Below are 15,393 nucleotides of genomic sequence, written 5' to 3'. Positions count from 1 at the left end.
GTATGTGTAATATACATAAAGTGAATTCGGATTAGTCTAAGACATTGTTAGTGCAGTTATTTAGTTTTTAGCCCTGGCGCAATAGAATGGAATGTGCCGTCCTGAATTCGAGAAATGTATCCACCATGTCAGCTGTAGTGGAGGGTGATGGAAACTGCAGCTGTCTGTGCAACGTGCAACTTCGTTATTTTCAAGTACAGCGAACGAGCAGTTATGTAGCTGTCACTTACCACTCAGGATGAAACCCGAACCACGGCACTTTGTTGATATTATCGGAGCCTTTTACTGTCATGAAGGTATTGCGAAAAATCGTTATTTACTCGCGTGTTATGTCACGACCTAGCTCTGCTAACTGGTTGCATGTTTTGCTAATTGGACACGTTATGTGATCATGCAATTGGTGTGCAATCATGTTGGTTGACATTTGACTTACTTCGTGACAGCAGGCAGAATAAGGTGCCACCGATGACCCGTGGAAAGCTAGTGGGAAACCCATTCATCTCGAAAGAAAAGTACATTCTGGTAAGTACAGAAAGAAAAGGGATTTTGTGTGAAACACACTTTGTTATTCTACTGACAGCAGCCCTGACTGTTTTTCATCTGTAGCAATCGTGATGCCCATACATTTATGAGTGACGTTTACAAAGCTACATTTGAATGAACAGCTTGTGTATGTTGTAGGCTGCAATATGTGTTACACACTGACTACACAGTCTTTTGGCAATCGAAAGTCTGTCTCTGGGAAAGTAGCAGTGTTCAGTTTTTGTTGTTGTGTTACTTTGTTTCTTTGTTAGGTAGCATCATGAGTTCCCAAAATGTGTCGGAGAGCTTTCACATCACTCCACTCCAGCAGATGGTCGCTTCCTGCTCGGGTGCCATCCTTACCTCGCTGATTGGTAAAGTTATGAAACCCTACCACCAACCTATCAAATGTCATACATACATACATATATTAGATACTGTAGCCTGCCACGCCATTACGCCCACCAAAAGAGTCACGTCAACATTAAAGCAATATTATATCACACAAGCCTGAAGAACAAAAATAATCATTAACAGCATTGCCTTAACTTGTTTGTTTTGATTTCCATTAACAATTTCACACAGTCACACCTTTGGACGTTGTCAAGATCCGCCTTCAGGCACAGAAAACCCCCTTGTCAAAAGGTAACCTGGGAGGAAGGCCTTGGTCTTTGCCTTGTTTAATCATGTACATGCTTCCACAAACGTGCACACTGACATACCATACATGTTTTGCCCTTTTGCCCTCAATAGGAAAGTGCTTTGTTTACTGCAATGGGTTGATGGACCACATCTGCGTGTGTGTGAATGGCAATACGAAGGCTTGGTACAAGGCCCCTGGCCACTTCTCGGGGACCCTGGTGAGTGAGGAGAGGGCGACAGAGGACTGACATACAGTCATAGGAAAAGTTTTTTTACACCCTTTGACATGTCTTACATTTCTGTGACTGTCAAAACAAATTGGTCATAAAACATGGTCTGTTCTTCCCGGAAATCACAAGAAGGAACAAACGGAATCTGCTTTAACTAATTCCACCCAACTATTTACATGTTGTCATATTTTTATTGGCCATAAGATGTAAACATTCACAGAACAGCAAGGCAGCACACCCTTGCATTCAATAGGTTTTAACTAGGCCTGGGCAAAAAATCGATGTGATTTTAAAATCGAGTTTGAACGTCAAATCGATTTGTTTTTTGAGAAATCGCGTTATACGATTTTTTTTATTTATTATTTTTTTTTATTATTATTATTATTATTATTATTATTATTATTATTATTATTTATCATCCGTCAGTTTATGTATCCAAGCGCACAGCGCATTGCATTACGTTCGCCACTTGGTGAAGACGCAGGTCTACCTAGTGCATTCTCTGTGTCTCCTCCCCCATTAGGCTACATGCACAAACAAACGTGGTGAGTGAAATGGTTTGACAGAAATATAGTGAACCGGGTGAGGAATACGGGCTCCTGTTCAAAAAAGGTGACACTGCCTCCTATCGTTTTGCCAATGACGACTTAAACAACTTACCACTTTGTAAATTGTGAATGACAATGTTGTCTTAACGTAAGCTGTACGTCGTACAAGCCGGACTACAGGCATGTTTCAATATTTGAAACGAAAACATCTCGCGGAGAAAATGCTAAACAAACTACTCTACCCCTACCACAATAGTGGCGCAAGGTGGAAAGCAATCACGGATGCAATTAGCCTAGAATTACCTACTACGATATGCTTCCAATTTATTCGGCAGAGAAGAGAGGTTTTCAACATATGCTTTAAGTTTTGGATGCACTGCTTCCTCGCCTGTATAATCTTAACCAACATATGTGAGTTGAAAGGAATCTCTCTCCCTCCCTCTCTCGCTCACACACACACACACACACACACACACACACCCCCAAGCAACCGGAGCACTCGGTCTCTCGCGCGCTCTCTCTCCCCCCCTCTCTCTAAAGCCCTACTCGGATGGGACTAGTTAGGGTACTTGTGGTAAAGTAACCGCGTCTGAACGCGCCATGTCAGTAAAGAAAGATAGCGGCGATATCGGTAAACTTCGCCGAGAGTTTTACCGCCTGTTGCAGTTCGGAGAAATTACCAGCTGTACAACTAGTTCTAATCCTGTGCGAATGCGCTGATGTCTGATTTAAAGGCATGAAACGCGATATCTAATCTACTCAGGCTTGCAAACGTTACCGTCTTGAAGTAAGCATTGTTTTAGGGTGTTGCTCCAAAATGTTTTCGCCGTGTTAACGCAGCAGTGTTCAGGTGCATCGACATGTATTCAGACGCATTAGGCTACTATGGGCTCTGATGGGAAACCAGCAGACAATTGCTAAATTTGTTCATCTGGGACAAGAGCCTCCATACATCTGTACTATAATGCATCATTAATATAGGCTATTGTGGTTGTGGGGATGGATGGCACGTGACGACAAATCTCAACAGTGCCTGAGGATTTACCCCTCACATTTTTTGTTCTTTCTCTGAGATGTTTCAATGTAATCCCAATTGGTAATTTCTATTAGCAATGTTCTGGGATAAATTACATTAGGCCATTTTGGCCTGGAGTTCCCAAACTTTACTATGAGCCCTCCACATACAGGTAGATTACAGCCAAGCCCCCCTTGACATGGGACGTGCCACACTATTTTTTTCTGTGCACACAGTCTCACACCTTGATAAAGTTTGTGTATTCCTAAGACCATTCAGGTACTACAGAAAGCACAATACATAAATATTGTTAAGAAAAAAAATATTCCACTGGGATTTTAAGCCTATTTTTGGTTTATTTTGGCTACTTACAGTAGGTCATTCAATTAATTTTGCTATATTTTCCCTGCCAATCTGCCACGGCCCCCCTGGCATCCTCTCACGGTCCCCCAGGCGTCCCCAGGCCCCACTTTGAAAACCCCTGTTATAGGCTACCCCATGTCCATAGGAACTGGTCCAGTCCGAGTAGGCTTCACTCACACACACCAGAGGCACCGCCACACAAACAGAGCCTACTTTTCTCTCTCTCTCTCTTTCTCTCTCTCTCTCTCTCTCTCACACACACACACACCACGTTGGGGCCTAGAGAGCTAGAGAGTTTTTTTTCCCCCTTTTTTTTTTGGGGGGGGGGGTATTGAATCGAATCGTGAATCGTGAATCGAGTTTGTTAATGAAAAAATCTAGATTTTTTTTTCAGGGTGAATCGCCCAGCCCTAGTTTTAACCCTCAGTTAGTCACAATAACCTTAACCAGACGTTTCCTGTAGTGCAGATCAGATTAACAGAACAATCTGGATGTATGTTATCTCGTTCTTCTTTACAAAACTGTTCAGCAAAGTTTTTGGGATGTCTGAAGTTTCTTGACTTCATGCCGTATCATCTCAATTGTTTTTTTTTATCAGGGCTTATGGTGCATTCCAGTCCCAAATCATCCTAGTAGGAGATCGCACTTATCCTACCTGGACATTTCAGCTGCCGTTCCTGACAGTTGAAGTGGAAGTTCTATATCCATGCAACCGCCGTGGTTGAGCTGACTTTAGCGAGGTGTTTTGATACGAGCCAAAAAAAAGGCATATCAGTTACTCTGTCATAATGTTACATTTATGTTGACACAATATCATGCAATAACACGAAGATTATGCTGAGTAAAATGGCTGTGTTTGGAACAGCTGCATAAAAGAGAAATGGAGTTTCACAATTTATTGACATTTTAAATAACGGGTCCATGGGGGCCGCCATTATTATCCGACTTCGATTTGTTGAGGAGGGAGTAGTGTGAGTCACCCCGACCTCGCTAGTTGGAGCTCCCACTTCGACTGGCGTTCCAGAGCATTTTTCGTAGTAGGAGGTTGGATAAGTGTGATCTCCTACTAGGATAATTTGGGACTGGAATGCACCATTAGACTGGGCTATTCCAGAATGTGTTTTTCATGGTTATGAAGCCATTCCAAAGTCGATTTGCTTCTAAAATATGGGTTGTTCATTTCAACACCCATCCTCTTGTGTGCTTCAACTGAAAACTCACGTTTTTCTTATGTAAAATATCTGAATAAACTTCTGAGTTCATTCTTCCACTGATAATGGTAAACTGACAAAGGCCTGAGGCAAGGTAGCCACATACCATGATTCTCCTGCCTCCATAAATGTAAGGAATTTCAAAGGGTATGCAAACTTTATCCTGTGACTAAATATTATATTACATTACATTGTATTACACTAAGCTGATGCCTTTATCAGAAACAGATAACTATTGTTTAATAATAATTTAATAATAATAGTTTAATAATAATTTAATAATTATTATATCCCCGAAACGCGGAGCGTTGGGGATGTAATGGTTTTGCGTGCGCCGCCGCCACGTCCGCCGCCGCGTAAGGTCTTTGGTGTTAACGCGATAACTTTTGAACGGATGTTTGGATTTGTCCCAGATTTTTTGGGTGTATGCTCTATGGCAGGTTCATGAACTGATTCGAGTTTGGAGGGCAACACTTTCAAGATGGCTGAATTCAAGATGGCCGAATTTTTGTTTGGTCCATAACTTCTGACCGGGTGGATGGATTTGTCCCAGATTTGGTGTGTGAATGCTCTAGGGTAGGTTCATGAACTGCTTCGAGTTTGGAGGTCAACACTTTCAAGATGGCTGAATTCAAGATGGCCGAATTATTGTTTGGCCCATAACTACTGACTGGGTGCATGGATTTGTCCCAGATTTGGTGTGTGAATGCTCTAGGGTAGGTTCATGAACTGATTCGAGTTTGGAAGACAACACTTTCAAAATGGCGGAATTTTCATTTGGCCCATAACTTCTGACTGGGAGGATTGATTTGCCCCGTAACACCTTATTTTAATGGTTCACCATTTCAGTGAATCTACCATATTAAGTACAGTGTAATAACCAATGTAACCAATATTTAATACCATGTAATACTAGTGTAATACCAGTGTAACAATATGCAATATCAGGTACAGTGTAATAACGAGTGTAACAGTATGCAATACCATGTAATATAGTGTAATACCAGTGTAACAATATGCAATACCATGTAATACCACTTACGCACAAACACATGATGTAAGTAAAAAAAAAATGGCGGTGTTACACTGGTATTACATTGTATTAAATATTGTTACACTGGTTATTACACTGTACCTAATGTGGTATATCCACTGAACCATTAAAACTGTATTACCATTTGCCCCATTTTTTGCTTCATTTTCACAATAGTCGTTTGGTTTTAAACCTATGCACGTCATGTCACGTCTGTATGTATCATATACGTTTACAAAATGGTGGACGGGAGCGGTAGGAATGATGGGGGACTGGAAGCGTCGCGTTTCGGGGATATACCTTAAGCAGCCGAAGGCGACTGCACAGGCAGTCTAGTTTTACAGGGTAATGGTTACAGTCCCTTTAGCAATTAGGGGTTGGGTGCCTCGTGCTCACCATGGGTTGAAGTGTAAGGAGGGGTAAGGGTGGGATTTGAACCAGCAACACTCTGATCTTAAATTGTCTGATACATTTAACGAACATCCCTATGGGACAATAAACCTTAATCATGGTAAACTCGCGTGAACACAATTATGCTACATTAGGCTAAACTGCTAACTTTGGTTATGAAAGCTGCAATCAGGTCACATGACCCGAGTGACCTGAGATTGAACCGCTCTCAGTCATCTGAAGCTGCCGAACAGTAGTGGAGAAGTGCTTGCGAGTCACGACACGACCTTCCGTTACGCATTTGGGATCCAGTGCTTCCAGCTGAATCGCTTCCTTTTTTGAAACCATTCATAAAACTTTTATGAGTTTGGCATTAGCATAAAGACACATCCTCCTCTCTCCAGTGTGTTACTACACCAAGGTTTTCTTTTTTTTTTTTCAGTCCCATCTCTCCGTCTTTGACTTTGGTTTAGCTGGGTTCACTTCATAATAGTGGTTTTCTTTGTTTATTAGTGAAGCTTTTCATTTTGTCTTTTCTTTTCCCTTTAGGATGCACTCATGAAGATTATTCGTGTTGAAGGAATAACTTCGCTATGGAGTGGCCTCCCTCCAACATTGTAAGTAGGCATGTAGTATACACATATCTTTAATATTATTCACACAAGAACGCCTCGTCCTCCCAGCAGCTACATTTTATGTGACAAGCTCTCTTTGCATGGTGAAAAAAGCCCCATAAAAGCTATATGGCTTTCAGCTGCTGTATGTTTCTTGTACGTAATCGTAATTTCCAGAGTTCCAGAGATCCCCACCCAATCAATACAAGTGTAAGGTTGAATCCTTCATCACTCCTCTTCTGTCATCAGCATAGTCATACAGACGTAGATGAGAAAACATTTCATATTTTTGTATGAATTTATTATTATCCCCCAACATACTATAACACACAGCTCACTCCCGTAAGGTGTTACACTTCAGCTATACTAAGGTTTTTTGTGAAAACATATTTTCTAATGTGTCTGTTCTCACATGTCTGTTATAAATTGTTGTAATCACCTGCAGATTCATTAAACAGGCCTGTTGTGTGTGCGTGTATGCGTGTGCGTGTATGCGTGCACGCACGTGTGTGGGTGTGTGCATATGCGCTTGTATGTCTGCACGCTTGTGTGTGTGTGTGTGTGTGTGTGTGTGTGTTGTAGAGTCATGGCCGTGCCTGCTACGGTGATTTACTTCACCTGTTATGACCAACTGGTGGCCATAATGAAGAGCAGGATGGGAGAGAGGGCCGATCTCGCGCCGCTATTGGCTGGAGGCATCGCCCGCGGTAACGCCGGAGTCCCTTCACCTCTAAATCATGTTTACAGTCTTTATGCCCTGACTGTCCTGCAGCGCGTGCTTGCATATTAAGTTCCTCCCAGCAGTTTCACGGAAACGTGTCCTCTAAATCAAAGAAAAAACAAGTCTCTCCTTTAAGTGCTATTGTCTCGACAAAATATGTACTTGAACAGTAGACGGAAGGTTGAGTAAAATACATAATTATTGAATTCATTCATCATTCAATTGATTTTGAGGAAATCTTGTCTTCAATTTATTTTATATGTTCCTATTGACGTTGATTCCTGTTTAACTGAGGTCTTGGAGATGTCTGTTGTAGCTTATTGTGTGTTTTGTTTCTTTGTTTCTTTCGTCAGTGGGCTCGGCCACACTGATCAGCCCGTTGGAGCTGATTCGCACCAAGCTGCAGTCGGAGAGGCAGTCCTACAAGGAGCTCAGCGCTGTGATTCGCTCCTCCGTGGTGACTGACGGGTGGCTCTCCCTATGGCGGGGCTGGGGCCCAACCATACTCCGAGACGTCCCATTCTCAGGTAAGTGCACTGCCATGATGCCATCCCATAGGGTTCACTATGAGAGACATTCCTTATTGATGTGGCTGAAGAGACATCCCTCATTACTGTGTCATAACACGTGTGTTTGTGTGTGTGTGTGTGTGTGTGTGTGTGTGTGTGTGTGTGTGTGTGTGTGTGTGTGTGTGTGTGTGTGTGTGTGTGTGTGTGTGTGTGTGTGTTCCTCCCTCTCTCAGCCATGTATTGGTATAACTATGAGAAGTTGAAGGGCTGGCTCTGTGACTACCACGGCGTGAGGGCGGCCACCTTCAGCATCACCTTCCTATCGGGAGCAGCATCCGGATCTGTGAGTTGCCCTCCATGACCCAGTGGCACTATGGGTATTGTAGTCAGGTCTGGATCTGTGAGTTGCCCTCCATGACCCAGTGGCACTATGGGTATTGTAGTCAGGTCTGGATCTGTGAGTTGCCCTCCATGACCCAGTGGCACTATGGGTATTGTAGTCAGGTCTGGATCTGTGAGTTGCCCTCCATGACCCAGTGGCACTATGGGTATTGTAGTCAGGTCTGGATCTGTGAGTTGCCCTCCATGACCCAGTGGCACTATGGGTATTGTAGTCAGGTCTGGATCTGTGAGTTGCCCTCCATGACCCAGTGGCACTATGGGTATTGTAGTCAGGGCTTTACGTTAACGTTTTTGCTCACCCGCCACTGTAGCTAGTGGTTTTCCTGGTGTACATACTACTCAGACCTGTCTAAACCATCATGGTGGCTGGCTGCATCACTGTAGTTGTTGTTTTTGACAGAAAGCAAATCAGCTCAATCCCCATTTCAAAGTGTATGCGCTGTTCCTGACACATGTTTATCTGTTTGTCTTGCGGTGGCAGATTGCATCCATCGTTACACTGCCCTTCGACGTGGTGAAGACCAGGAGACAAGTGGAGCTGGGGGAGCTACAGGTGCAGAAGTGTAGGTATCAAACGTGGAGCTCAGAGCTGGGCTATTGCTAATATCTATTGCTGGTCTATACATCAAATATATATATTGCTAATATCTATTGCTGGTCTATATATCAAATATATATATTGCTAATATCTATTGCTGGTCTATATATCAAATATATCAAATATATATATTGCTAATATCTATTGCTGCTCTATATATCAAACATATATATTGCTAATATCTATTGCTGGTCTATACATCAGATATATATATTGCTAATATCTATTGCTGCTCTATATATAAAATATATATATTGCTAATATCTATTGCTGGTCTATATATCAAATATATATATTGCTAATATCTATTGCTGGTCTATACATCAGATATATCTATTGCTGCTCTATATATAAAATATATATATTGCTAATATCTATTGCTGGTCTACATATCAAATATAATATATATTGCTAATATCTATTGCTGGTCTATACATCAAATATATATATTGCAAATATCTATTGCTGGTCTATACATCAAATATATATATTGCTAATATCTATTGCTGGTCTATATATATAATATATATATTGCTAATATCTATTGCTGCTCTATATATAAAATATATATATTGCTAATATCTATTGCTGCTCTATATATAAAATATATATATTGCTAATATCTATTGCTGCTCTATATATTAAATAGGGAGCTGGTGGAGTTACAGGCTCTGAAGTGTAGGTATCAAATAGGGAGCTCAGAGCTGGTCTATTGGGCTCTGAGGTAGGGCTGCACGATATTAAAAAAATATGCGATACACGATATCATGACTGTAAACCGCGATATTTAATATACATATATTTTCAACTATAATATATATATTACAACTGAGAGCAATGTGTTATTTCCAACATTATTTTATGAGGAAAAAACATGGCTAATATACGGCATCAACTTAAAATGCCAACGTTTTTAATACATTTTGTAACCTTTTCACCAGATTTGCTGTTAAAAATTAAAACCTTTTTGCGATACATGCTCAACTTTTGCGATACGCGATATCGATACATTTTGGATATATCGTGCAGCCCTACTCTGATGTGTATATCAAATAGGGAGCTGTTGGAGTTACAGGCTCTGAAGTGTAGGTATCAAACATGAAGCTGGTCTATTGCTCTCTCACACAGAAGATCTGAAGTGTAGGTATCAAATAGGGAGTTGGTCTACTGCTCTCAGGCTCTGAAGTGTAGGTATCGAACAGGGAGCTCAGAGCTGGCCTATTGGTCTCACACACAGCTCTGTTATAACAGTGGCACTCTGGCCAAAGGTCACCATATTCCATGTGCAGGACACTCGCACAGTAGCTGATGTCTGGATTAAAGTGGCTGCTATGTATACAGTGATGAGTGGAGGTGCAAAACGCACACCAGAAACAGAGGTGCTGGCAACCAGTGTCCCACGTGACCTGAGGAAGGCCGACAGGCCGAAACGTTGTCACATTAAAAACTTGTGTGCGGCACTTCTCTCCTCCTGCAAGTGCTATGTATACAGTAGCTGGTGTCTGGATTAAAGTGGCTGCTATGTATACAGTAGGGCTGCACAATTAATCGAAAATAATCGAAAATCGTGATAAATACATGAAATCGTGATTTCATTCGTGATTTAATCGTGGCAACATTGACCTACCTTTGAGAGCGTCCTTGAAGCCAGAACATACTGACAGGCTGGTGTTTCTGGCCAGAAATCTGTCCACCTAAGTTCCCTGCTATTGCCTTCATATAATTTTTACAATTCATTTTATTTTGCTCATCCAGTATATAATTCATTCTTGGTTATATTTCATCTTGTTATAATTTTCAAAAAAATCTGCAAAAAATCAATAATCGTGATTAATAATCGTGATTACGATTTTGACCAATATAATCGTGATTATGATTTTTTCCATAATCGTGCAGCCCTAGTTTACAGTAGCTGTTGTCTGGATTAAAGTGGCTGCTCTGTTGCTATGGACTATGTGGCTGCTATGGGTTCTTCCCCACCGTGCAAATTTCTTGAAAATGAGAAGACGTTGAAATGTCATTTCAATGAATTTTGCATGTCTGTGTGCATGAGAATGGGAGGTTTTGAGGATGCAAAGAGGGCACTGCATACAATGGCCTCTGCTTTCCACAGTCATCTTTCTTCCTCACTCAAACCCAAATACGATACCAGAGTATTAAACGCATATAAGTATTTGGTCAAGATAGCCTAACAATGAAAGTCTTCACAGTAGAGTTGCATAAAGTGTCATGTTAAGGTTATCTTAAAAACATCATCATTTTAAGTGCAGAATACATTGTTATTACCCACCAAGTCATTTGAAAGTTACCGATCCCTTAAATTGGCGTGTGAGGGTAAAAAAAAATACCTAAATGTTTGTCGTGCGCACCAGAAACTTTATAGTGCATATGTGAAACTTCCTCTTGCCCACCAGAAACTTGTGTGTGCACACCTGAAACGTTGTTGTTTTTTACTCACACGTCATTACAAGGGCTCAATAGAAACCAGCCCAATGACTGAAATGAATTGTGTTGTACTTTTGTTGAGTCTCTGGGTGTCTGTTAATGTTTTTGTTTTCATGTTATATGGTCCGTAAAGCGATATAATTATATTATATTATATTATATTATATACTATAATACTTGTATACTATAATTATATACTAATATAATATTACTATTATTATTACTATTATTATTATCATGTATTAATATTATATTATATTATATTATATTATATTATATTATATTATATTATATTATATTATATTATATTATGTTATGTTATGTTATGTTATGTTATGTTATATACTATAATACTTGTATACTATAATTATATACTAATATATTATATTATTGTTATTATTATTATTATTATTATTATTACTATTATTATTATCATGTATTAATTCTGGAACCTTGTCTGTCTGTTATATCAGTGTCTTCCAGAGCGTCGTCCTCCACTTGGCATGTGATGAGAACAATAGTAGCTGAGAGCGGAGCTCCCGGCCTCTTTGCAGGTTTGCTCTTTACTGTTTTTTGATGTTTTTATTACTACATCGTATATGGTTGTATTATATACAGCAGGGGTGTCAAACTCAAAATTCAAAATGGTCCAAAATCAATATCTAGGATGAAGTCACGGGCCGAATTCAATATTTAAAATACACTGAAATTGTGCATTCAGTAAACTTAAGTCTAGTCAAATAACAAGTTCTCATCTCATCATGCTATACTGCTATGTGTTAGTTAGTATGTCTGGACCCACTAATAATTCCGAAAATGCACAACATTTTGCCTTCAAGTCATATTTTCTGCACGTTAGTAATGTATGTGTAATGCTGTAATACACATTTGAAATGATCTCGCGGGCCAAATAAAATGGCTTTGCGGGCCAAATTTGTCCCCCGGGTATGAGTTTGACATCCCTGATATACAGTATCGAGCAGCTGTTATCCATTTTGGGGCCCTAGGCAAAGTATAGATATCGGGCCCTCTTTAATTATCTTTGCTGCCATTTACCCTGGTGAGACTGACTGTTGGTGGGGGCCCCTACACCAAAGATGTGTATTGTTTTAGAGACAATGCTGTTGGGGTGTTGGGGGGTTTTCCCCCCAAGAAAATGTGAAAATACAGTTGTTTAAAGTGCAATTTTAATGCATTATGAGAATGGATGTACAGTACAGAGGCTTGGGCTTCAGACCCGAAGTAAATGATAGATGTCCGCAGCACTGTTAAAGGACCAGTTCAGTCAATTTTAACATGCCGTTGTAATGCTCACACTACCCTGGACTTGTCAGTATCTGAGATTTTTTTTTCTTCTTCTTCAGCCGTTTCCGAGATCCTGGTCATTGTAATGGGGGCAGCGCTTTGTTTACATTTAAAAAAAAGACATTTCTATTTATTCCCAAAAACATCCAAAAGGTAACATCAGCAGACAATTAGCAAACAGCGGTACCTTTTGGGAAAATATTTGGAGTAGGCCTGTGTTAATTTTTTTTTATATAAACAAACGCTGCCCCCATTAGAATTGCTCATATTTCGGAAAGGGCTGAGCCAAAAAATATGGCATCACCGGGTACTGACAAGTCAAGGGTAACGTGAGCAATACAGCAGCATATTGAAATTGACTGAACTGGTCGTTTAATGCTCCCAGTTGTTTATTGGCACCAATAAGCAACTGGGAGCATTAACAGTGTTGCGGACATCTATCATTTACTTCAGTTATTTTATTTTGTCCAACATCTGTGCCACTGATGTGCACGCGTCGCATCCTCTGCCTTCTTGGGCTTCAGGCCCCCCCCTGGCTCTTGGGATTCAGGGCCCTCTTTGCTCTTGGGCCCCTGGGCCTGGGCCCGGTAGGCCCGTGCAGTAATCCATCCTTGTGTAAAACTTAAAGGGACACTGTGTGAGATTTTTAGTTGTTTATTTCCAGAATTCATGCTGCCCATTCACTAATGTTACCTTTTTCATGAATACTTACCACCAGCATCAAATTCTAAGTATCCATTATGACTGGAAAAATTGCACTTTTCATACATGAAAAGGGGGATTTTCTCCATGGTCCACCATTTTGAATTTCCCAAAATAGCCATTTTTAGCTGCAAAAATGACTCTACTTGGACCATACTAGAAAATATTTGTTTTACTTTGTAAACTTTCATGTTAAGACCAAATTTGGCAATAGGCAGCCCAGTTTCAATGAGCAGCATAGTTGCAGTACCTTTTTTGACCATTTCCTGCACAGTGTACCTTTTGAAAACGCTTTAAAACTTTTTAAAACGGCAAAAAGCGTTGATTGCAGCTGTGCAGAAATCAGGCAGTACGCTGATTCACCACCAGGTGTCTCCATAGTCCTCCAACAGCAGTGCACTGCTGGCAGTGGCAGTCCATTGATGAATTCCTGTAATAATAACGCCTCTCCTCTTCCTCTTCCTCCTCCTCTTCTCCCCTCTCCTCCTCGTTCTCCTCTTCCTCCTCCTCTTCTCCCCTCGCCTCCTCCTTCTCCTCCTCCTCTTCCTCATCTTCCTCTTCCTCCTCCTTCTCCTCCGCCTCTTCCTCCTCCTCCTCTTCTCCTCTCGCCTCCTCCTTTTCCTCTCCCTCATCTTCCTCCTCTTCCTCCTCCTTCTCCTCCTCCTCTTCCTCCTCCTCCTCCTCTTATCCCCTCGCCTCCTCCTTTTCCTCTCCCTCATCTTCCTCTTCCTCCTCCTTCTCCTCCTCCTCCTCTTTCTCTTATCCCCTCGCCTCCTCCTTTTCCTCTCCCTCATCTTCCTCTTCCTCCTCCTCCTGTTCTTCCTCATCTCAGGGTTCATGCCGAGGCTAATCAAAGTAGCGCCTGCGTGTGCCATCATGATCAGCAGCTACGAGTACGGCAAAGCCTTCTTTGGCAAACGCAACCAGGAGCGCCAGACCCCACCGCCCCCCCTGCCCTCGACCCCCACACAAGTAGCTCATAGCACCCACTGACCACTTGCATCACACAACAACGATGGGGACATACACTACGTACAGGAGAAATATAATCTGGAGGAACCACGGTGGAGACATGCATATAGGAGAAATAACTTACACCCTTGAGGAACCACGGTGGAGAGAGACATGCATATAGGAGAAATAACTTACACCCTTGAGGAACCACAGTGGAGACGTGCGTATAAGAGAAATACACTCTTGAGGAACTGCTTCTGAAATTCCCTCAGAGCCACGATGGTGACATGGGATAAATACCCTTGAAGGTATATTTAGGTTATAGGAGAAATGTAGCCTTGAGGAAGTGCTTTTAAAATTCCCTCGTTGAAGACATTGCCAATGGCCTGGCGATGAACACTTTTGCCCGCTGCACTGTGGCCGGGCGAATACATCAGCGGTGACAAGAGACTTAAGAGGCAGAGAATCGCTGGACTAACTTCAGCGAGAGCAGTACAAGCGATAGAAGCGACAGAGTACGTCCGTTCAAAGCAGACTGCAACAGTGGTGTAGCATGACCCCTGATCCCAAGGCTGAAGGAAGGACAGGGAAAGGTGCAGGACGAAAGTCAACTGTAGTTTTTAGAGTGAGGAGTCCGCACACTTAGAATCGTTTTTGTTGTGTTTTATTTTTTCATGGCAGGATAACGTTTCGACCTCAACAGTCATCTTCAGATTCTCTGTTCTCCTCACCCTGATCCCAAGGCTGCCAACATGACCCATATCGTGGGTGCTGCAGCTGTTCACCTCCGGGACGTCACGCTACACTACAGGAACGCAAGCATTCCGGCTTTCCCGGAATCAACCGCATCATAGCTCATTTGCATAATATTCACCGAAGTCCAACTACAAATTGTCGCTCAAATCACCTCCGGTCGCCCGAATCGCTTTTTGTCTCGCCAGTGACTCAATACAAAGTCAATTGCCTCCATCGCTGGAATCGCTCAAGTCGTGCTTGGTGTATGCTTGGTGTACTTGTGCCTTGAGAATTATGGATGATGTTCAAGTTTTTCCCCAAGTGTGGACAGGACAGACCCCCGGACTGTTCCATCTCCAATCTGTCTGAAGTGGGACTTGCGACAGAGAGAGTATGTTTGTGTCTCGCTGTTTCAATTTGTGTTGTCAGACACACACACATGCACATTAAGTCA

The 15,393-nt window shown here is 41.7% G+C and overlaps 1 protein-coding gene across 4 annotated transcripts; it reads left to right on the top strand.

Annotated features, from left to right (window-relative positions):
- The first annotated feature begins 148 nt into the window (after positions 1-148).
- Positions 149-14,924, top strand: slc25a40 (solute carrier family 25 member 40). Of its 4 annotated transcripts, XM_063198520.1 has the most exons (12): positions 149-296; positions 444-522; positions 795-896; positions 1,108-1,167; positions 1,276-1,382; positions 6,504-6,571; positions 7,151-7,275; positions 7,643-7,816; positions 8,032-8,141; positions 8,682-8,763; positions 11,717-11,797; positions 14,083-14,924. In XM_063198520.1, the coding sequence occupies exons 3-12, from the start codon at positions 803-805 to the stop codon at positions 14,241-14,243; spliced, it is 1,062 nt and encodes a 353-aa protein (XP_063054590.1). In that variant the 5' UTR covers positions 149-296; positions 444-522; positions 795-802; the 3' UTR covers positions 14,244-14,924. The 4 variants fall into 4 exon arrangements, with proteins under 4 accessions (XP_063054590.1, XP_063054588.1, XP_063054587.1 ...); XM_063198518.1 differs by having other exon boundaries at positions 447-522; positions 1,108-1,382; XM_063198517.1 differs by having other exon boundaries at positions 1,108-1,382.
- Positions 14,925-15,393: the final 469 nt, after the last annotated feature.

Source organism: Engraulis encrasicolus, chromosome 5 (genome assembly GCF_034702125.1).
Source record: "Engraulis encrasicolus isolate BLACKSEA-1 chromosome 5, IST_EnEncr_1.0, whole genome shotgun sequence".
In the NCBI taxonomy this organism is placed as follows: domain Eukaryota; kingdom Metazoa; phylum Chordata; class Actinopteri; order Clupeiformes; family Engraulidae; genus Engraulis; species Engraulis encrasicolus.
This window is presented reverse-complemented; position numbering and strand designations above follow the sequence as displayed.

Excerpts from the sequence above, each read along its gene's own strand:
- slc25a40 (XM_063198518.1), top strand. The coding sequence starts at position 803 with ATGAGTTCCCAAAATGTGTCGGAGAGCTTTCACATCACTCCACTCCAG. Across the intron at positions 1,383-6,503 it reads GCCACTTCTCGGGGACCCTG|GATGCACTCATGAAGATTAT; the intron begins GTGAGTGAGGAG and ends TTTTCCCTTTAG. Across the intron at positions 8,764-11,716 it reads GGAGCTACAGGTGCAGAAGT|TGTCTTCCAGAGCGTCGTCC; the intron begins GTAGGTATCAAA and ends CTGTTATATCAG.